At 41.2% G+C, this 23209-nt stretch overlaps 1 protein-coding gene across 7 annotated transcripts in view; it reads left to right on the top strand.

Moving 5' to 3' along the window:
- Positions 1-23209, top strand: part of EVI5L (ecotropic viral integration site 5 like) — a 2636797-nt gene that overhangs the window by 508460 nt on the left and 2105128 nt on the right. For all 7 annotated transcript variants that reach the window (XM_044084539.1, XM_044084538.1, XM_044084535.1 and 4 more), the window contains one exon: positions 3127-3351. In XM_044084539.1, the coding sequence (XP_043940474.1) occupies positions 3127-3351 (225 nt within the window). The remainder of the gene's footprint in view (positions 1-3126; positions 3352-23209) is intronic.

Below are 23209 nucleotides of genomic sequence, written 5' to 3'. Positions count from 1 at the left end.
GATGAGAGGTTCTACTGTCGGATTGATTTGGAGTCAGTAGGGTCACATGTTCAGAGGATTGGATATATGTTGGAAGATTTGTATAAGAGTCATGTTATAACTGAGGAGCATTTTAAATATCTTACTGTCAAGGACCCTATTATACCGGTCATCCAGGGTCTGCTTAAGATCCACAAGAATGGTACCTCTCCACCTATGAGGCCCATTGTCTCAGGTAGGGGGTGGTCTACTGAACCTTTCTCACTATATATTGAGAAATTCTTACGACCAGTGGTAGATGCCAGTGAAGATATTTTGAGGGACATGAAGCAGTTTTTGTTAGATTTATATGTTTCCATGAAAAAGGTACCTACTGACCTTGAGTTTAGATTAGTCACCATGGATGTTCAGTCCCTTTTCACCATCATTTCCAATAGGGAAGGTGTTGAGAAGGTACATGAATATTTACTGCAGAGCACTGATTATACCAGGTCATCTATTGATTTGTTGTCTCTATTTCTGGAGGTATTTTTAGAGAACAATGTTTTTAGTTTTGGTACACAGTGCTATTTACAGCGAGATGGTGTAGCTGTGGGCACTTTGTGTGCCAATAGCTACGCCAGTCTCTTCATGGCAGCTTGGGAAAGAGAGTTTTTATTTAAGTTGGATGATTTTTTGACATGTTATTTTTTATAGGCGTTTTGTAGATGATTTGTTTTTTGTTTGGAAAGGTAGTCAGGGTGATTTGATGTTGTTCTTTGATCGGGTTAATAGTTCTTTTGGTTTAGTTTTGAGTCATTCCGTCACTGGATTTCATTTTTGGATGTATATGTAGAGAGGTTGGGTAATGGGTTATTTAACACGGGTGTCTATCGGAAGCCTTGCCATCGCAATGCACTTTTAAATAGACACAGGATGCACCCTGGGCATGTGTTTGGGAATGTGGTCAAGGGTCAGGCCATGAGGGTGTCCCGTTATAATCCATCGAATGCTGGTTTTTGTATTGAGCTAAATGACCTACATCAGAGAGTTGGTGCTAGAGCCTATAGTATGAGAGTGATTGAGGGTGAGATTGATGGACTCACTAATGTTAGAAGGGGTGCAGCAACTCCATATTTCTCTGATGTTATACGGACTGGTGAGCCTAGGGATTTAGCTAGGCCAGATGTAGTTAGGGTCCCCTTATTTTACACTAAAGATGTGGGATCCGTCAAGGCTATTATCAGGAAACATTGGGAGGTCCTGACAATGGACCCTGACATTAGGGAGATTGTTGGGGAAGTTCCACACTTTGTGTATCAGAATAAGTCTAATTTGAAGAGGCTACTGTGTCATCCAAGGACTAGTCTTTGAGCTACGTGCCGTGGTATTGTGGGTACATTTCCCTGTAACCAGTGTAGTTTTTGTGGCTTTATAGACACTGGAGGTGCTTTTGTGCATCTATTGACGAATTATAGATTTCTGTTCCAAGTGACTGCTAATTGTATGATGGAACATTTGGTTTACTTGGTGTACTGTGTGTCTTACAACATGTTCTATGTGGGCAAGACAGATAGGAAATTTAGGAATAGGATCCGTGAACATCTTTATCAGATCAGAATTAGGTCCACAGTGAATGCACTTTCCAAGCATGTCTTAGATATTGATGAAACTCATAGAAGTTCATGGTGATTGAGGTGGTATATCCTAACCCTCGTGGAGGTGGCATAAGGAATTTCACCGAGACCTGGGAAACCAGGTAGGTTGATAGACTCAGGGCTGACCAGTACCCTGGGCTTAATGATAAGGTGTCTTTAAAACCCATTTTAAAGTCTAGGGGATTAAGAGCTTGACAGCCCTGACTGTGATTTTTTATTTACTATATTTAATTATATATGTATTTTATATATATATATATATATATATATATATATATATATATATATATATATTTTAGTTTTATATTTGTCAGTATTAGATGCTTTGTTTTTATTTGCTTCTGTGTCTCTAAGAGCTAGTTAATTATTAATTTCCCGCTCTTTTACTAATTTGTAGTAATATAAATGTATGATGGTTTTTGTGTCTTTATGGTCTGATGAAGCCCTACTGGGTGAAAGCACTTACCTGTCTATTTGGATTGGAATAAATTGTTTTTAACTCCTTTGGATGGCATTTGCATTTTTCAGCTTTGTTTTACTCCATTACCCTGTGAGACTGTTTTTTATATTTGCTGGACTGCTGTTTGGTATCGGAGCATTTACCCCCTATGAGTTATTTCTCATTTTATTTATATTTAACTTGTTTGTTTAACCTTTATTAAACAAAAGCAGTGCATCATGTAATATTCTTATATTATATCAATCAATTCTGATAATTAGTATATACAGTATATGTCTACAAATCCTAGAATGTATTACATTGGCACAAAGGATGGACTATAAACAATACAGTCTGTTGGATGCATGTAAACAAAATGAAAAGTGCCGAAATTATTAGTAGCTGGAAAATTGGTGTATGCAAAATAGAGTTTCTGCTGTAGAAGCTAGGTTAAATAAAAATGCAACGGTAGACAACTTTAGTTCACACTCATTAGACCAATGACTGTACATTGTGACTTTTTTGTAGTAGGAACACAGATTCTGAAAAGAAGGTAGAACAGCCAAAGGGCATGGTTGTGACTAAATTTGTGTTGTTACAGCTACAGCACTTCAGAGGTTGTGGGCCATGTAGATTAGTAATTTATGACTTGACAGATGAAGCAAACATTATGCAAATGTTTGTATGACTGTATTTTGTATTGTGATAATATTGTATCATTTTCTTGTTATTTTTCTTTAATACGGGAAGTAAAGCCATTTATGCCATTAGTGGAAAAAGTTTATCATTTTGCAGGTGGCTTCTGCACCTGGTGCTGACTCTAAAGCTACATAGATAGCCACTGTTTTTGAATTGATATTGTAGGATTAGATACACTGCTGAAAGACGGTGAGAAAATAAAATAATTCTGGTGTGTGTGTGTGTGTGTGTGTGTGTGTGTGTGTGTGTGTGTGTGGTAATTAAAGGTGCAGCAATTTCATTCCCGTTTCTTGTATGCCTCCAACACCTAACACCTCAAAGCAAAAGTAAGACAGATACAAACATTCATTGTATTTTCTCTTTATGCTAAAGGAACTAATCAGGAAAGGAATTCCTCATCACTTTCGTGGAATTGTGTGGCAGTTGCTGTGCAATGCCACAGATATGCCTGTGAAAAACCAATACTCTGAGCTGCTGAAGATGTCATCACCCTGTGAGAAACTGATCAGGAGGGACATTGCCCGGACATACCCAGAACATGAGTTCTTCAAAGGGCAGGACAGCCTTGGGCAGGAGGTTCTTTTCAATGTCATGAAGGTAATTCATTTTTCTGTTTTTCTCTTACGTTTTTAATGTGATGTTATTTTCCAGGAGCTAGTGTATACCATGAGGTACAAGTCTGCTAATAATAACTGAGAAAGCTTACTATGAGGGACTGTGTGCAGTGGCTGACAGTTGATATCTCTTTCTTGACGGTCCTGTCTTTAGCAAATTCCTTTCAACTTCCAGTTCCCATCCATGCTTGAGGACTCAGTCTCACTGGTACTTAAGAAAGTACCAGATCCCCTTGCTACTCGTACAATATGGAGCTTGTAACTAGCATGCCTTTAAAAAAAATCATAAGCAAAGACTCCCTAAGTAAAGAATCACCAGAATGGAAAGTAATTTAATGCTTTCACTTCTGTTTAATCAGAAGACATCTTTAGTTTCTGATTATCTGCTCTGATGGGTACACCCTACAGTTTGAACACCTCACCTACTACACTTAAGCATGTAACTGGCTAGCCTACTTGTACTAAGTCAGCCCTTTAGATGCCTAGTGAGTGCAGCAACTACTGAGATGTTACACTTGAATGTAGAGCCCCCCCCCCCCGAGTTTCTTCCTTATTGGCAAGAGTTAATTAAGGACTGTTGTGCTTGAAATAATATTGGGGTGTACAGGTTGGCCTTGTTAATGAGATAAGGCACCAACAGCATATGGCGATCTTCAGCATGCACTCAGACTTTGCAATAAAGGCATCAAACCATATGATGTTTATACTTACCAGAGGTGCGGAACATCTTAAAGCTAAATTCTTATGTTAAGTCTCCTCTCTTTCAAAAGTTAAAGATTTTCACTTTACTTTGTTGTAGAGCTGTATGTACAAATACAGACACATTACAACAAAATAGCAGTATACTTTTCACCATTATGTTTCTGGGTATTCTTTCTTTAGTAAACACGTTGCTAATGATATGTCCTTTCAATGTACAGAGACATTTAATTTTTTTCAGCAGTAGTTTACTATTTATTGCTTCTTGTACAAATTTGAAGTGCTATGATTAATGTGCTGCTATTATACTATCAAAGTACAATTTAACAGTCATTTTTCAGTCCTTGTTACTGGATTTCCTTGCAGTCTGTCTGTCTTGGAGTATTTTGCATAGTCTATACTCTGCAATGATTTTTTGTCTTTTTCCAAAAAAAAAAGAAAAATACTTAAATGTCTTCATGGAAACTGTTGCATCCACATACTGTGGTTAATAGCTGCATTCTGTTGGGGTATGTATTTTCTAGCATTCTGTAAAGGCTGAGGGCCCATAAGCAACTGGTTTAAACATTTGCAGAATCACTGTATCAGTGCCATCCTGACTTGTGGTGTAGTGTGGCAGTCTTGCTTGCATCAGAATATTTTAGTGTGTATTAAGTTTAAAAGCGCTTCAGATAAATCACGTTTTAGTAATTTTCTAAATGTAATTCAGCTTGAGTAAACTGTGGAAGATACTATATCATTCTGCGAAATTTCACAAGAGCTGTTTTTTATTCTTCAGGCGGGGGCCATTTGTACCATTGCTTTCTTTCTTTCTCACTCACTAAATGGTTTAATAGAGACCATGGACCACATAGCTTAGTTCTGCAACTGATTTTTCAGTTATGCAAATAACCTCAAGAAGAGCAGAAGCAAGTCTTTTCAGAAACACAGTATTGCATGTTTCTTGTCTGTGTGTGCTCTGATGCCATTTGAGTGTATCATCTCACACACACACGTGTGTATAAAAGCATCATTAGGCTCATGGATGAAATATGAAACAAATGTTGGTAACCTATCAGGTGCTGACAAAATACCAGATGAGGCCTTAAGAAATGCACAAACTTTCCAAGAAGTGCATTAAAAATACTTGGAATGTTTCTTATGTTTATTTGCCAAACTGCTTAGTTTGCATTAAGCACTGAAAAAAAATATCTTCCTAACATGTCATATGGCATTTCCTCTTTTGTACAAAGTGGATAATTCTCTTTTTACCTTCATTAAGTCTTACGACACTATTTAAGTACTGTGTTAATGATGTGGATCTATGCACATGTACATTTTATGTCATTTCACAGCAGTTGCCATACTTGTACAAACCTAGTAAGTGAGTTATCTTTCTTATTCATACCCATTTTACAGGTGGCTTAACTCTTTCTTGATTCTAGTCCACAAAGCTGCTGGCACTTTCCTTGAAGCTTGTGATTCTAGAAAATACTCCAGGATCATTCTGAATGCAATAATCTTCTGGTAAATAGACTCAAGACAGCCAATAACTCATTGTACTCTTAAGTAAAATCTACATACTTTTAAGTTATCAGACTGATAATTTTCTGATCCATAGTGCAAGTGTGCATTCACTCTCTGAATTACTTTCATCATCATAAGTCTTTGACAAGACTCCAAGTTCCAGGGTTCCTCCACTATTTAGCAAGTTCACTTTGTTAGTCATCTTCACAGTCCTAACCTTTTTTACCATACCAGTTTCTACTATATAGTGGTTAGTCTGTTCCTCACCATCTTGTGTTTCAGCATCTCATTTGAATCTAAGCTTCTCATAATTTGTCTGGTCAGACCCTGGGCATCTCTCTGTCTGCTGCCCAAGCATTTTCTTTTGAAACCCGAGAAATGGCTTCACTGGCACAGTTCATCTTTGATCCCCTGTTCATAATAGAAGATTGAGAAGTAGAGTCCCATTAATCTTGATGACTGAGTTTTATCTCCTTCTAAACCTTATATGTCTCTGTATACATTTTTGACCCACCTGGAAAAAATATTCTGAAAACTGTTAGGTACAGCAGTTTAAATCTCTACCCATCCTCACAACACTTCTCAATAACCGGAATGAACCCAATCATCTTTTGTCGAGTGTAGAGTGAGTAATCATTTATTTATTTTTATTTTCAGTTTGTTAACCAGGAAAGTCCATTGGGCTGGAATGAGCCCGTTTGCAATGGAGGCCAGGGGAGAAAAAAGCTTCATATACAATTATTACAAAGCTAATATCAACAAAGTTAACAAGTACAGTACAATTTTTAAAAACTACTAAAACACAGTAATATAGAAGACAGAATAACATTTGAGCAACACTAATATAGAAGACAGAATAATAACATTTGAAGAAGGTGTTGTAACATAGTATTGAAGGAAATTAAAACATAAGTATTTTGGAGTACGTAAATATAATTTGGAGTGCAGGCATTTATGCACTCAAAGTTTCATGAGGTGAGAGGTAGGAAGAATCAGAGGAGGAGAGTAGAACAGTGAAAGGTGAATAGGTTGAGTTATGAGAAAGAAAAAATGGGAGAGGGAATGGAAATGAACTGAAGGGAGTCACTAGGGTGAGTTATGAGAAAGGAAAAAGGGAGAGGGAGTGGAAATGAAATGAAGGGAGTCACTAGGGTGAGGTATGCGAAAGGAACAAAGGGAGAGGGAGTGAAAATGAAATGAAGGGAGTCATTAGGGTGAGTTATGAGAAAGGAAAAAGGAAGAGGGAGTGGAAATGAAATGAAGGGAGTCACTAGGGTGAGGTATGCGAAAGGAACAAAGGGAGAGGGAGTGAAAATGAAATGAAGGGAGTCATTAGGGTGAGTTATGAGAAAGGAAAAAGGAAGAGGGAGTGGAAATGAAATGAAGGGAGTCACTAGGGTGAGGTATGCGAAAGGAAAAAGGGAGAGGGACTGGAAATGAAGGGAGTCACTAAGTTGAGTTATGAAAAAGGAGAAAAAAGGAAAGGGGAACAGAAATTATATAGAGGGGATCAGGTGGGCATGGTGAGCATGAGCATTCCCAGTGAGAAGAGAGATGGGAACGGAGCATGGTCTTGAAGGTGGAGTAGTTTTGGGTGATTTGAATGTGGGGGGGTGATTTCCATAGACGAGCAAGGGAGAAAGACAGGAGAAACTGCCCAGGTTTGTACACTTCGAGGAGGTTCTGGTTACTGGACCTGAGTAGTCTGTCAGGATGATGCAAGGTGAGTATGGTGGAGAGGGAAGGGCAGTTAGAGGGTTTGAAAATGAGTTTGTGAGCAGTTAGCAGTTGAATGTAAGAGAGATAGTGGGGGAGTTCCAGCCAGTTCAAGGAGTGGAGTGCATTACAGTGGTGGGAGGAGGATTTGGGCCCAGTAGCAAACTTAGAGATTTTATTGTAGCAGGATGACAGTTTTGACTTTAGGGGGAATTGAAGATTGGTGAGAAGAGGGGGTCCATACAAGAGAGAGAGGATGAGGTAGGAATAGAAAGCATATGTTTGGATGAAGGAGTGAGATAGCAGCTGTGACGATACAGCATTCTGAGCTTTTGGTGTGTTTTCTTAATACTAGTTTGTATATGAATGTCTTACTTTAAATGTTCGTCAGTGATAAAATCTAGAAGTTTTGTATGGGAGACTATTTCAATGGGAATCTTATTCTGACTGACTATGGAGAAGGAATTTTTATCAATTGAGGTGTTTTTAGATGCGGTAAAGATCATGATTTTGGTTTTGGATGCATTGAGAGCAAGGTGATTATTCAGCATCCAAGACTCGGTACAAGAGAAAACATCCTGTGTTAGTTGCTTGACTTAGGGGAGGGATTGAGCATAGCAAATTATGGTGGCATCATCCGCGTATTCGACAAGTTTGGTATTGGGAATGCACTGATTAAAATTATTAATGAAGATGTTAAAAAGTAAGGGACCCAGTATAAAGCCTTGTGGAACTTCTGTTGCCGTGTGAAGGAAGGAAGAGGGTCTATTGTTCCACTTGACAACTTGTCTATTAGAAAGGTAAATGGAAAACCAGTTAATAGAGGAGGGGGCGAGATTGAGAAGAGAGAGTTTGGACAAGAGAAGTTTGTGGAAAACAGTATTGAAGGCTTTTGATAAGTCTAGGAGAAGGGGAGATACAATGTTGCCAGAGTCTCGGGCATGGTTGATGATGTCAAGGAAGGAGAGAAGGCAGTGGTAGTACTATGTCCAGGTCTAAATCCAGGTTGAGTTGGAGAAATAAGTTGATTGTCTAGAAGGTAGGGAAGAAGTTGCAAGTGTATGCAATTTACAAGGACTTTTGAGATAGGGGACAGGATGGCTATAAGACGGAAGTTGGAGATTTCAGTATTTTTGCCTCCTTTGTGGAGGAGAATGATGAACGCTTTCTTCCAGAGGAGGGGTACATAAGATTCTTGGATTGAACAGTTGATAAGTATGATGATGGAAAGGGCTATGCCATCTGCAGCTACCTTGAGAAAGTTAGATGGAAAGTTGTCAGGGGCATGACAGTATGATTTTAGTTTTAGTAGAAGTTTTTTATGGTGTGTAGAGAGAGACAAGTTGTATGGTAAGGGGGGATGAGTAGTGTTGATGTCAGTGGGGCTAGAGTTGAGGGTGTGGTATGAGGGTGGAGTAGAAGTGTTATTAGAGAATGATGTGGTGAGCCTGATTATTGAATCAATAAAGAAAGAGTTGACTTGGGTAGCTAAGATATGATCTGGAGAGTTAGGGTCAGGGCAGGGAATGTCTTTTTTTTCCAGGAGAGAGAAGAGCAGATATACTGTTCCAAAATGTTTTGGGGTTGGATCAATGATTGTTTTGAAGCTTGGAGTAATAGGACTTTTGGTTTAAAGCAATTTGTTTTTTTCATTTTATTACAAAGTTGCTTATACTCAATAAGGTGTTAGGTGTTTTAGATGGTTTATTTTTACATGTTTGAAAATCAAATGGTCGTACATGCAAATCCGCGAACCAGATATGCGAATTCCGTAATGCAGAATTCCCAAAATGTCGTAAAATAATCGAATTTCAACATTTCCAAATGCACCACCACTGAAACAAGTGCTACCATGGGTCAAAAAGGGGGTGACATTTCGAAATTCGGGGCTTTGGTTTTCGCAATTTTGGAATTTCGTGGTTTACAGTTTGCGGTAGCGGGTTTGAAGATCTGACCTTCGAATATGTAAAGGTAAACCATTTTAGATTTATGGTAATGCTTCCCAGATTTATCTCAGAGATGCATGAGTGTAATAGTTGCTTTAGTTAGCCAAGGGGTAGATTTGGCTTTGATTCTTTTAGTTCTGGGGGGGAGTGAAGCTATCTAGTAGGTTATTGAATGTAGTATTGAAGTTATTTGACAGAGTCAAGAGGGAGAGTTTTACAGGGTTCTAGTTCATATGTTTTAGTGTCTCAGAGAAAGCTAGGGGCTTGAAGTTTTTTAGGGTACGAGTTATTATGTAGTTGTGAAGATGGAGGGAGGATAGTGAGCGACGAGCAAAGGCAGGGAGATGATCACTGTGGGAGCCTTATGGCACCCTGGCATCACTAGTGTACAAGACCGTTTCTTTTTGTCACAGTTTTATGTGAAACATCTCCTTCTGCTGGTGTGACTGCATTTTAATCATTATGAGTTTCAGTTGCTTTCTTGTGGCTATACTTGGAGCATAGATGTGATCTTTAAAGTAACAAATCATCATGTGGTACATAAGTCCTGTTACTTATTTGTACCATCATAAAGTTAATGCACTTGATGCCCTATAAATTCTTTGTTATTGTTGAGAACCTCAGTTTTTCTCTTCATGCTGTGTCTTGTAGGTCTACAATTGTTTTCTTAGTGTTTTTCATCTGATGCTTCAAATTCTGTTATTCTCTCATTCTTTTCCATTTCATTTCAAACTTAGTAGTTCATCATATTGATTATTTAATACTACTACTGTTTTTCAGTGTTTTAATTTGTTCTTATATATTCTTTCAAAGTCCAACTTATTTCAAAAACTTTTTAGTGCATCTGATATATTGTTTCTTCAGTGCTTGTCTTCAGTAATAGTGACTTAGGATACTATGATATGGATGTGCCCATTTCAGTTATCATCTTTATCCTTTTTTTATGGGCATGAAACCAAGGTAGCTTAGCAATATCATCCAAAGAGCCTTTAGCTTTACCACTTTCCAGAAAAAAAAATCTGCATTGAGTGGGAGGAATTCAGTATTCTCTCTGAAGCTAGTGCCATCAGCATTTGGACAATCATCCAAAAACAGCAGCTTGTATGTACTGGGCATGGTGCTTGGATGCCCTATTCTTGCATTCCAAAACAGATTCTCTAATCTTGGCTCACTTGTGGATAGTGATCTGTGATGGTCAAGGAAAATACTGCAGAGATGCACCAGAGGTGTATCATTGGACATCAGAAGCTGAGAGAGAGTGTCAGCTGATCACAGCAAGTGGTGGCTTGAAAACTGCATTGTTTTGAGATTGGAAGCAGCAAGTACAGGAAGTATGGCAGAAACCTTAGCCAGCAGTCTTCTTATGGTATATGACTGTTTTCTTTTTTTGTTGACTGATCTGCTGGTCCAAGATTGGATTATTGAGTCACCTTAGGACCCATCAGTGGGTAATGACAAAGTGTCCTCTAATTATCCTCTGACTGTACTAAAAATCTTTCAGTACACATGCTGTAAATGCTTATGAAATGTGTTGATTGCAGTGTACTGTCATGTATTTGTTTGGGTACTTGTCTTTGCAATGCACAACTGTGTTTAGGTTGTGACTGAAAAGGGTCCACTTACCCAGTTTTCAAACTGAAATAAGTAAACCAATAAATGAATGAATGTCGATGGTAATAACCATGTATGTTGCCAAATCCAAGTCAGTTGAATTACAAATGGAATTTTGCTCACTGTGCTATTGCATCAGGCAAGTACTGCTTTTTTGATGCAGCAATTATTATTTCTGACTGAAGGGCAATTGGCTCATTAGTGCAGATGGAGGCTAATGGCGATATTCTTTGAAGCAGTTTGGAATTTTACATATATTGTACAGGACTCTACTTCTTCATTAAAAATACACGAGACGTGACGGAAGGGTCTCCCACTGAGGAAATGCACTCTGACAAAGTGGGTGATATGGAAAGATGAGTAAAATCTGCAGTTTTTTTTCCAGCAAAAATTCAGCAAGTGTGGGAAACTTGATTAGTTGTATTTTTTTAACAAAAGTGCATCAGTACATTGGAAAGTAAAACTGTTTCATGCACACAGTAACAGAGCCATACCTCACTGCCTCTTAGAGCAAGAAATCTGGACTAAGCCATAAATAATGGGGGTAGAAAGAGCCAACATAGGGACACTTTTTAAATATTGCTCTTAGAAGCTTAGAAAGTTGATAAAATAGCAAGTTTTACATTAGCATGTATTTTCTAAAGGGTATGACATCTGAAAATCAAATGTCTGTCATTATTTCCTGACTTCAACCATCAATGATTTACCAATGATTTGTCAGGAAAACACAATTTTATAATAAAACAGACCAAAAATATGAGGCAAAAATCTGGACATTCTGTGAAAATCTGTGCAGTTGAGAGGTACGAACAGAGTTTATTTCCTTTCTAAAGCTATGTTGCCTTATTTGGGATGAGAACTTTATGCTTTTGGGAGATTTACATCAATTTGAAATTTGATCGGCACTAAAGGGTCAGGACACAGAAACAGAAGGTTTGGGCTGAAAGCCTGTATTAATGGAATCTTTTCCTTGGCGGCTTCAGTGTAGGACATCCTTCTGGAACTTCATCAAGTTAATCAAGCAACTTTTTCCAAGTTCAAAGCATAGTTCAGCAGTTGGTGTGTTGGAGCTGTTGCTTCCCTGTGGAGATATTCCCTAAAATGCTGTTGAGAAGAAAGACTGCCTGTTTCAAACATTAGTGAGCTTACACTTGTGGACTTTGCCAGTGAATTACTAACAGCTTAGAGGTAGATTGAGAGCAGTCTTCAAGTTAGTACGATATTAGAACTTGCCAGCTGATGTTTTTTTCTGGTACGATCATTATGTTCATATATCTTCCTTTTATATTTCTTTGTACAAGTACATATTTGTTTATATATTTGATCTGTAAACTGAATTGCATAATATTCTTAGTAAAGAATGTCAGTATTAAATTTCAAAGGTTTGTGGCTGGCTGCATGTTATAATGTACATATGGGATGTTGCAAGTAATGGTGAATTGTAACTGTTAATATTCATCCTTGACCGAATGATTCCTTAGTTTAACTACCACATGTTAATAGCACATTTGGCGTCTTTCATGAGTCTCCAGTAATTGCTTCCTGGGTGTGACAAATTCATGTGGTTGGTGGCAGAATGTTACTGTAAAAGCAGGAATTGGGTGTGGCACTGAAAGAAATTTAGTTCCACTTGGGAATAAAAATCATTGTGTGTGTGTGTTTGTGTGTGTGAGACAGACAGAATGCAGACGTTTAGCCAAATAGCATGGTAACACACTGGATTGAGACAGAAGTCGGTGAATCCCCAGGGAAACCACATGCTCTGCTCTGTTGTGTTCCAGACTGTACAGCTAAGAGCAGAGCATCTGGGCTCTGCTCTTAGCTGTACAGTGTAAAGCCTGTTTGGGGGTGGCAGCTTTGCTTATAGCTCAAGGCAGCAATGTGCATCTGCTATGCAATCTTCACGTCAGTTGCATTGTGATTATTTTTATTATTATTATTATTAATATTATTATAATTGTTTTGAGACTGGTCTGGAGTAAAGGATTATAAGGTCTGATGTTCATCATTCCCACTACTCCAGTAGCCTTTACGTTATAATGGGTTATGTCTTGATGCAACAACCGACCAGCTTCCAAAAGTTCTGGCCGTCTCCCACACCTTCATTCTGTCTGCTCATTGGGGCGCCCTGTGGAGGGAAATTCAGCAGGTGGAGTGAAGAATTTTCAGTACTATCTTTCTGTCTTGTGAAGAAGCAGCTCAGAGGCTTCACAAAGGCCAGCTTTCAGCTTCTTTTCTGATAGAGAAGTCTTCAGTGGGAGACCCTTCTGTCACGTCTCGTGTATTCAAATGAGACACTGAGGCTAGGTATCTGTTCAAGCCATTTAATTTATGTGCACACATCAGGAGCTGTAACTTGTGCATATACTTCATATGCTCGCTGACTGACTTGTTACTTCTAAGATACACATGTGCATCTCCATTCAAGCTTACATTCACACTGACTACACAAAATAGCGCCAATCTCGCACGTGCTCAGTAGCTTATATGCACATGCTGTCTAGCTACAGTGGCTGACTAGGTTCAGTATACACACTGATCTACCCTTTCCAGACAAAATAATGCCTTTTAAAAACTGATATCTATTTTCCTTTAGTATTTTAATGGTATTGCCCCTTTAAGAAACCCGGTATCTTTCTAATATCAGAAGATGTGTTGTTGTCCTATTTCGACTTCATTCTTACCAGGATTGGTATGGGATTGACTCAGCCTTTATATACAGGCTCGAGGTCTTCCACTAGCTCATGGCTAAACCCTATCCCAGCGTGCACATGGAAAGCTCTCCAGATCCTGTATGCTGCTAAACAAGAGTGGGTGCTCGTTCTACTAGCTCTGGCTAAGTATAACCTTTTTGTTATTCTCTAATGCATACAAATTGCTCATTTTCATTATTAATTGTTGAAAATTAATAGTTTTTTTGTATTGCATAGTGTACTTCTGTCTTTTGTGTTTTGTTCTGATGTTAGGCATAGTCATTCCATTAGACCTTGTTCTGCCTATCCCAGCTCTTTTTTTAAAAGTTTATTTAGCCCGTTAAAATTAGAGGGCTCTTTCTCTGGTTGTTGTTTCCCTTTTGCTTGTTTTTCTACTCAGATAGACAATTTGTTTGAGTTGGAGAACTACTATTCCCTTAACCCATTTAAGCTAGAGAAGGGCTTTCTCCTTTCCCTATCCCTTTCCGTATCCCGGGCATAGCCCAGTTAAGTTAGAGGGCTTTGCCCTCCCTTTAGTTCTTTAAAAAAAAAAAAAAAAAATGTGTGTATATATATATATATATATATATATATATATATATATATATATATATATATATATAAACTTCTGTCTTCTCTAACTAGTTCTATTCTCTGTTACAATGTCTTCTAAGGAGTCGAAACCATCAGGTTTAAAAAAATGCGGAAAATGTGGACAAAAAATGTTGTTGACTGATAGACACACAATTTGTGTTTATTGTTTAGGAGCTGTCCATCTCCAGGAGTCATGCTTTGTCATTCCTTTAGCCAAAGAGTACTCCTGGAGAGGAAAAACAAATTAATATTGAGAGAACTGTTTAAAAAACCCTTCTCTGAGGCAGTACAAGAAGGTCTGGGTTCACACAAATCTGACAAATCTACTGCAAAATCTGATAAGTCTGAGAAGACATCTTCCTCTTCTAGTGCTCCCTCAGAGCTATCAACAAAAGGTCACAAAAACTTCCACACAGGATCCAAAATCTACTGGATCTGACAGATCTACAGCCCAGGCACCATCTGTATCTGTGCCAGTGGAATTTGAGATTTGGAGCCAGTCCCCAGTCTTGGAGTCGTTCTCTCCAACCCTAAAGTCACCCATTTTACAGCCTACCAAGTTGTCCGCCCCCTCAACTTGGTCTTTCAGGAGTTTATCCGATGACGACGTGGATCAAGTGGTAAAAAGTCATTAAGGGCACCAGTGCTGGCCAAGCTATTATCAAATCCAACCTCGAGGGCTTTGGATCTGACCACATCCTCCTCCTCTGCACTGATTCCTCCTCAGATCCGACCTCGGACTTCGGAGCCAGAATGTCTGGAGCTGATAATAATGGAACCTTCGGATCTGAGACCTATATCAGGATCTTCTCTCGAGGAGTCCAGGAGCCGAAGCTCTCTGGTCAGGTCCACCGAGGTGAGTTGGATCCGGCTTTGTCTCTCGGGTCATTGGCACTGGTGGGCTTGGCTCCTACATTGGCCTCGGGCCTGTCATCCTTGATTCTGGGGGTTCCCTCAATCTCTTCGGATCAGGGACGGGGGGGGGCTTTTGAGGTGATGAGGAGAGCACTGTCTACACAGGCAGTACCGCTGTCATCTCCAGACGATGTTCATCGTGTTTCACTGTTGCAGTCATGACTGTAGGGTTCTCCCCTGCCGGCAGGCAGTCGTCGGTCGGCCAGAATCCCAAAGTCTGGGTCCGGCGTCGGCTGTTCAACCATGCTCCCTGACGTCAGAGCGCCAGGAGTACAAAGCTGACAGCCGATGCCATCTTCTCCAGTCTTTCTTGCCGTGCGGTGATAGCAGTTTGCAAGTGACGGTCGGCTGACTCCTGACGATTTGTTCTGAAAAACTTCAGTCCGAAGACTTTCTTCTCCACTCAAAGCTAAGTACCCCATTGGGGAAACTTTTTCTTGCTCCAGTCCGATGTCAGAAAAAGTTAATAATTGTATTTCATGTGGGAAGCAAATACCTCATAAGGATTTTCATTCTTACTGTATTCCTTGCTTAGGCCCTGACCACGACGTAGCTAGTTGTCGGTTTTGTGCTAGATTCAATCAACGTACAATTAAACGAAGGTACGATTTTACTTTTCATTACTTCGGTAGGCGTTTTAACTACAAAATGTCGTCGGATACGGTTCCGGCTACTGGAGTTCACAAACCACGCAAGGATAAAGACAGGCCTCCGAGGTCCAAATCTGACGATATCGCACAAGCGGAGCCATCTTCAGGTTCGGCCGTCGTCAGTGAGGCGCTTTTGCAGCCCCTGTCATCGGCCATTTTGGAACCAATGGCCGAAATGGACTCTCACAAGGAGCCAACTAGGCCTTTGAATATTTCTATTGCAGGACCTTCGGACAATGCTCCTTCGGATGGGTCCGGAGCCGCTGTGCAGGTACCGGCTTCCGAAGGGGTTTTCAGGCCTACTCAGCTTTTAATAAAGGCAAAGCCAAAGACAAAGGCTCCTTCTAAATCAAAGACTGCAACACAGGCCTCTTCTGAACCGGCTCCCAAGTCACAGAAACAGTTACTCAAGATGGCAGAGGATTTACTTACTATGATTAGAGGTTCACATCCCCCTCCAGATAAAAGGCCAAGGCAGGAAGTTTATTATGATTCCTCTGATCAGGCTTCTGTTTCTTCAGTTTCTTCTTCTGACCAGGAATATTCTTTTCCTCCTTATGAGGATTCTGATGCTGAGGAATCCATTCCTTCAGCTTCTCTCCCTGAGGATTTCTCTTTTGGGGAAACTTTGCATGAAATGAGGGAACATTTCCACTGGGAAGGACAGGAGTATTCGGAATCTAAGAAAAGACTAAGGGATTTTCTTCTTCTCCCCCAACATAGGCCCCTGGCTATTCCTCCTGTTTTGGATATTGTGGATGATGCTTTTTCGGAGGCTAACTTAACCCCTGACTCTTTTCCTCCTGCTCCTGTTAAGCCTGATAGATATTACAGGGTTCCTGATTCCTACCAGTTTTTATACAAGAACCCTACTGCTGACCCTGAAACCATTTCTCAGGGTCCTAAGGGAGTTAAGGCCGCTTCTGCCAAAAACCCCATTCCCACTGAAAAGGATTCTAGATCTTTAGAAAGATGGGGCAAAAAAGTGTACACTTCTGCTACTTTATCCATTAGGGCTTTAAACTGTCAGTTTCATATGCTGAAATACCAGCAATTTCTCTTGTCTGTTTTAAAACAAAAGCTTACTTCCATTTCTGCCTGTGCAGATGATAGGGAATTACACGACTTATTGCATACCACTGAACAAGTTGGGAAGCATGGTTTACACTGTGGATTTGATGCCTTGGAGGCTTCTTGTAGGGCTGCTGCCTCCGGCACAGTTATTAGAAGGCATGCATGGCTAAAGGAACAAAATTTGCCAGAACAAGTAAAAGCTAAATTATTGGATGCTCCTGTTCAGCATAATGTTTTGTTTGGATCAAAAGCTGAAGAGGTGATTAAAAAGATGGAGGACAAGGCGAAATCCATACAAACAGTTAAAGATTTCTTACAAGTACAGCCACCCAGATTTAGCAGGAATTGGCCTTCTAAAAATTGGTCCTTTCCCATGACAGGCCTCAGAGGGGTAGATATAGATGCTCCCGAGGAAGGCCTCAAACACAAGCTTCTTATAGACCAAGACAGTGGACTGCTTCCACCCCTAGGGGAGGAGAGGACAGGTCACAAACTCATAGGAAACAGACTCAATGACTCCCTCTGTTGGGCTGCAGGAACTTCTTGCCTGGAAGCCCCTCTCGGAGGAAAACTCTCTCTTTTTTATCGAAATTGGACTCCTATAACCCAAGACAAGTGGGTTCTGGATGTGGTTTCAAGAGGTTACAAATTCCATTTTCGTACCCTGCCAAGGCCAAGTGGATGGCCAGACCTACCAAAACATCAATGGACAGACGCCTTAAACCAGGTGGAAACTCTTTTGGCTATGAAAGCCATAGAACTAGTTCCACTTTCAGAGATGGGACAAGGTTTTTACTCAAGGCTCTTTCTAGTCCCCAGGAAGCAAAACTCATGGAGACCCATTCTGGATCTGTCAGTCTTGAACACCTTTCTAGAGATTCCAAAATTCAAGATGCTTACTCTACAGCAGCTACTTCCAATGCTGTCCAAAAATGCATGGATGGTAACTTTGGATTTAAAAGAAGCATATTTACACATTCCCATCAGGCAGGAACACAGAAAATACCTCGGGTTCAAGGCCGGATCGAGGCACTTTCAATTCTCTGCGCTGCCCTTTGGATTGTCTACTGCGCCCAGGGTCTTCACCAAATGCCTGGCTCCAGGAGTAGCTTACTGCAGACTCAAGGGAATTCAAATTTACCCTTATCTGGATGATTGTCTAATTCAGGCAGACAGCAAGGATGTCTTACTCCAGCATCTAGAATTTGTACAGAACCTTCTCAAGTTCCTGGGATTCTCTGTAAACATAAAAAAGTCAAATTTGACACCCTCACAACAGATAACTTTTCTGGGTGCTCTTCTAAACACCACAACCCAGATGGCATTTCTGACATCTGAAAAACAATTACAGCTGGCTTCAACTTTCAAAACCTTTGCAAGTTTAACTCAGCTATCTGCAAGGAGATTCCTGCAGGCTTTGGGTTACATGGCCTCCTGCATCCTTCTCGTACCATATGCAAGACTACACATGAGGAAAATACAGTGGTACCTAAAAAGTGTATGGTTTCAGCATTGCCACAGTTTAGACATACTGATCTCTGTCCTGCCTTGTCTTCAAAAGGAATTCCTTTGGTGGTCCAGGGCATGTGCTCTAAACAAAGGGAAACCCTTATGTCTGCCTCCTGCCACTCAGATTCTAACCACGGATGCCTCGGATTATGCTTGGGAAGCCCATTTTCAGGGCAACTGTCTGCAGGGCCTTTGGACAAAGGATCAGAAGCACCTGCATATCAATTTAAAGGAAATGTTAGCCGTTCAGAAAGCTCTAATGGCCTTCAGGAATCTTCTACAACCAGGACAACTACTGATACGGACAGACAACACCACAGTTATGTGGTACATAAACAAGCAAGGGGGATCTCATTCCTACCCCCTTTGCAGACTAGCCATGGATCTATGGAACACAGCTCTAGCTTGCAATCTGGACCTTCAAGCTCAGTTTCTACCAGTGAAGCTAAACTTCCTGGCAGACAGTCTGAGCAGAAACCTTTTGGATCCACACGAATGGATGCTGGACACCGAAATATTCAGGATGATAACAGCAGTCTGGGGACATCCTCACATTAGACCTCTTTGCATCCCATCTCAATCATCAACTACAGAATTTTTGCACCAGGACTTTCCACAAACTAGCTTGGAAAGTGGATGCACTATCTTTCAGTTGGAGAAACCTCTCGGGATATGCCTTTCCGCCTCTTCCTCTTCTTCCACGGGTATTGTTAAAGATCAAACAGGACAAGCCCAAGATGATAATCTTGTTGGCCCCAAATTGGCCTTGACAGTTTTGGTACCCCACTCTGAAAAACCTATGTCTGGACCCCCCTTGGGTCTTACCACAAACTCCGAATCTTCTGTCCCAACATCAGGGTCAGGTTCTACACTCCCATGTCAGCACTCTCAGCCTGGTGGCCTGGTTAATCCAGGGCCTTTGATTTCTTCTCTCCTACCCAAGCAGGTTATGTATGTCATTTTAGAAGCCAGACGTCCTAGCACTAGAAAATCTTATGCAGGAAAATGGAAAAGATTTTGTTCCTGGATGCAGGCTCAGGATTCTGATCCTCTTCTTCCGAACATTCCTTTAATTTTACTTTACTTGACAGATCTCTTACATAAGGGTCTCTCTTTCTCTTCTATTAAGATTAATGCCTCTGCTATTTCCGCTCATTATAATACAGACCCTCCAATCTTTTCCCACCAGCTCATGAGACAGTTTCTCAGAGGAGCTAAGAACTTAAGACCTCCTAGATCTCCTCCCATTCCTGCTTGGGATCTCAACTATGTTTTGGAAAAGCTCACCTTGCCTCCTTTTGAGCCTGCTGCCTCTTCTGACATCAAGTTTTTATCTTGGAAAACAGCCATCCTGTTAGCCCTGACCTCTGCCAGGAGAGTTTCAGAGTTACAAGCTCTTATGGCTGTGGAACCTTATATTATTTTTCATCAAGACAGGGTGTCTGAGGACTAATCCTACCTTCATGCCTAAGGTGGTTTCCAAAGTGGCTTTAAATCAAACTATCCACTTGCCAACTTTTTCCCCACTCCTCAAAATAAAGGGGAAAGGATCTTACATTCCTTGGATGTACACAGACAACTACATTTTTTTACCTGGACAGAACCAAGGACATCAGAAAATCAGAACAATTGTTTCTTATGCTTCAAGTTCCCAAGATAAAGCCATTTAAAAACAGACCATTTCTAAATGGATTGCTCATGGAATCAGATTTTGTTATTCACACCATGGAAAGCAAATCCCAGGGAGTGTACGGACTCATTCCACCAGAGCTGCTGCCACTTCTGCTGCCTTCCTCAGGGGAGTTCCTACCAAAGACATTTTGGAAGCTGCAACTTGGAGTTCAGTGCATACTTTTTCTAAGCACTACAATCTACCTCTCTACTCTAAGTCTAGGGCAGGCTTTGCCTCTGCAGTCTTGCAGGGCCTTTTAGCTGCCCCTTCTACTTTATGACCACCTCCCTTTCATTCTGCTTTGGGATTCTACCCTACAGTCATGACTGCAACAGTGAAACACGATGAACATAGTACAGTTGTGTACACCTACCATAAATGTAGATGTTCGAGTGTCTTCACTGTTGCAGTCTGGGTTTCCCTCCCTCCTGCCCCCTCTTATTTTTACTTTTGTGTGGTTTCTTTTTTCACCATTCTTCTGAGGTGTATTTGCAAAGGATATGGGACCTTTCTCATTTTGGGACTCCTGACATCTGGGGCAAGAAAAACTGGAGAAGATGGCGTCTTCTGTCAGCTTTGTACTCCTGGCACTCTGACGTCAGGGAGCATGGTTGAACAGCCGACGCCGGACCCAGACTTTGGGATTCTGGCTGACCGAGGACTGCCTGCCGGCAGGGTAGAACCCTACAGTCATGACTGCAACAGTGAAGACACTCGAACATCTACATTTATGGTAGGTGTACACAACTGTACTTTCTTCCCCCAAAGCACCGGTGTCTGCCTCCGTTTTCTCACTTCCACAGGGACACAGAGATCATAGACCTCAGGATGCCCCACAGAGCAACCCCCCCCACTCTTCCAAAACCTCCCCAGAGTACCCCTCTGAGGAGGTCGCTCAGAAGAGACTGTGCAAGAGGAAGCACTTGGACTCCCCAGAGGAGTCCATCACCTCTGATATGGACCTCGATGAAGCTGAAGGGTCCCCACGGGTGGCTCCTGAGGATGTCTTCTTTGGAGACATTCTAGAAATACTTAAGCAGAGTGGCGGCTGGAAGTCCACTAACCCTTTGGCAGAGGAGTCCGTATACCTGAAGGCCTTTGGAACTCACCCTTTCTCCACTTGGGTGTCTCCACCTTTCGACGAGCTTATGGACCTAGTTTCTCAGAAGTTGTGGGAGTCTCCAGATTCAGTGGAACCTGTTCCTAGGAGGCCAAATAAGCTTATCACATCCCAAGCAAACAAAGCTTTTCTAACAAAAGGAATCCCAGTAAATGTTATGTTGGCGGCAGCAGCCACCAAGAAGGAACTCTCATCTTCTGTTCATCCACTGAACAAGGAGTCTCATACGATGGACAGATATGGAAAGTGCATTTTTTCTTCAGCGACTTTGCTCTCAGATCGCTGAATTACCTAACCCATTTTACTAGATTGCAGAGAGACGACAGAGTTAGGAGATACTCTCCAAGGTTCAATAGCTGAAGGAGTTTCCATAAAGTTTCCTCACAGCTCTCTACCTTAAATTCAGTTGTCATCTCCTCCATTAGACTGATTTCTTATGCAGCGGATGGAGCGAGTAGAGCAGCGGGTTCAGGAATTTCCCTAAGGAGACATTTTTGTTTGCACTTGTGTGATTTTGCAGAACCCTTTAAATCTTCCGTTGTGAATGCCCCATTCAATGGCTCTTCTCTGTTTGGGCCCAAAGTCAAAGATACACTGACCAGGTGTGAGCAAGAAGGAAAGACTCTTGTCTGCTGTAGTAGTCCATTTTTCCCTACCTACCAGACCATATCCCGAAGGTCAGAAGGGAATTGGAAAAATGTGGTTTCGAAAATCTCAAGAGAGCTTTCCAGTATACATGTGGTGAACCTTCCTCCAGGAGCAAAGGGGTAAGTGGTAATGAAAGATGTCCATACGGCAGAGGGAGCCCGCAGAATCAGGGGGACAGAGAATCTTATTTGGTAAGCCCTTTCAATGCTCCTGAAAGGAGGCCCACCTGTCCATCTCTGGAGACAGTCAGTGGTGCTTATCTTTGTACCCAGAGGCCTGGCAACAAATAAAAGACAAATGGGTACAAAGCATCATATCCAGAGGTTACTCCATCCCCTTATCCTTCCCCATTCCAAACATGAAAAAGATCCAAGACGTTCCACCCAGTCAAAGAGAACAGGCAACATTAGAAATTCAAAAGTTGCTAGACAAAAGTCATCCAAACAGTGCCCACAGACCAATTAGGATCTGGAACTTACACAAGATTCTTTTTAGTTCCAAAGAAAACAGGGGACTGGAGACCAATTCTGGATCTCAGCAATCTCAACAAATCATTAAGAAAGTCCAAATTCCAGATGAGAACACTGCAGTCAGTACTCCCTTTTCTGGAGCAAGACAATTGGATGTGCTTAATAGACCTCCAACATGCGTACTGCCACATAAAAATGGAGACGTGATCCAGGGGACACCTGCACTTTTGTCTGAGAGCCAGTCACTACCAGTTTTGAGCTCTGCCCTTTGGTCTCACTACAGCCCCCAGAGTGTTCACCAAATGTATGGCAGTAGTCGCAGCTCACCTGAGACGCCTAGAATTCCGGGTGTTTCCATACTTGGATGACTGGCTGCTAACTGCCACCACTGAGCATCTACTACTAACAGGAAGAGACACCACCTTGCAGCTCTGCTGTCAACTAGGAATTACAATAAACTACAAGAAATCTGCCTTGCGGCCTTCTCAGCACGTCATATTTATAGGAACATAATTGGATTCAAAAAAACATGATGGCCAGACTTCCAACAGAAAGAGTTCAAGTCCACCGATGTCAGGTGTTAAGTCATCTCTCAAAGAAAAAAGTGCAGGCAAGAATAGTCCTAAATGTTTTGGGGACCATGGCAACAGCAATAACTCTGACCACTTTAGCACGTCTACACATGAGAATTTTACAGTGGTTACTTTCCACTCAGTGGTCGATGCAAGAATTGCCGATGTCCCACAAAATAACAGAAACTTGCAAAATAGACCTTTGTGGATGGCTTTACTCCACCCATGTGATTCTAGGCTGACCATTGGTACTTCCGCAACCATTGGCCACAGTGACCACAGATGCCTCTGATTGGGTGTGTGGGGGGGGCCCTTATCTGGGAACGACAGTCCAAGGCACCTGGCAGGATCACGAGTCCCATTTGCATATCAATGTCCTAGAGATGAGAGCGGTGCTTCTAGCGTTGCAAGCATTCCAAGATTCCCTTCTGCTGGGAACTATAGCA

Source organism: Protopterus annectens, chromosome 9.part0 (genome assembly GCF_019279795.1).
Source record: "Protopterus annectens isolate FY-2018-M chromosome 9.part0, PAN1.0, whole genome shotgun sequence".
NCBI classification, from domain to species: Eukaryota; Metazoa; Chordata; order Ceratodontiformes; family Protopteridae; genus Protopterus; species Protopterus annectens.
This window is presented reverse-complemented; position numbering and strand designations above follow the sequence as displayed.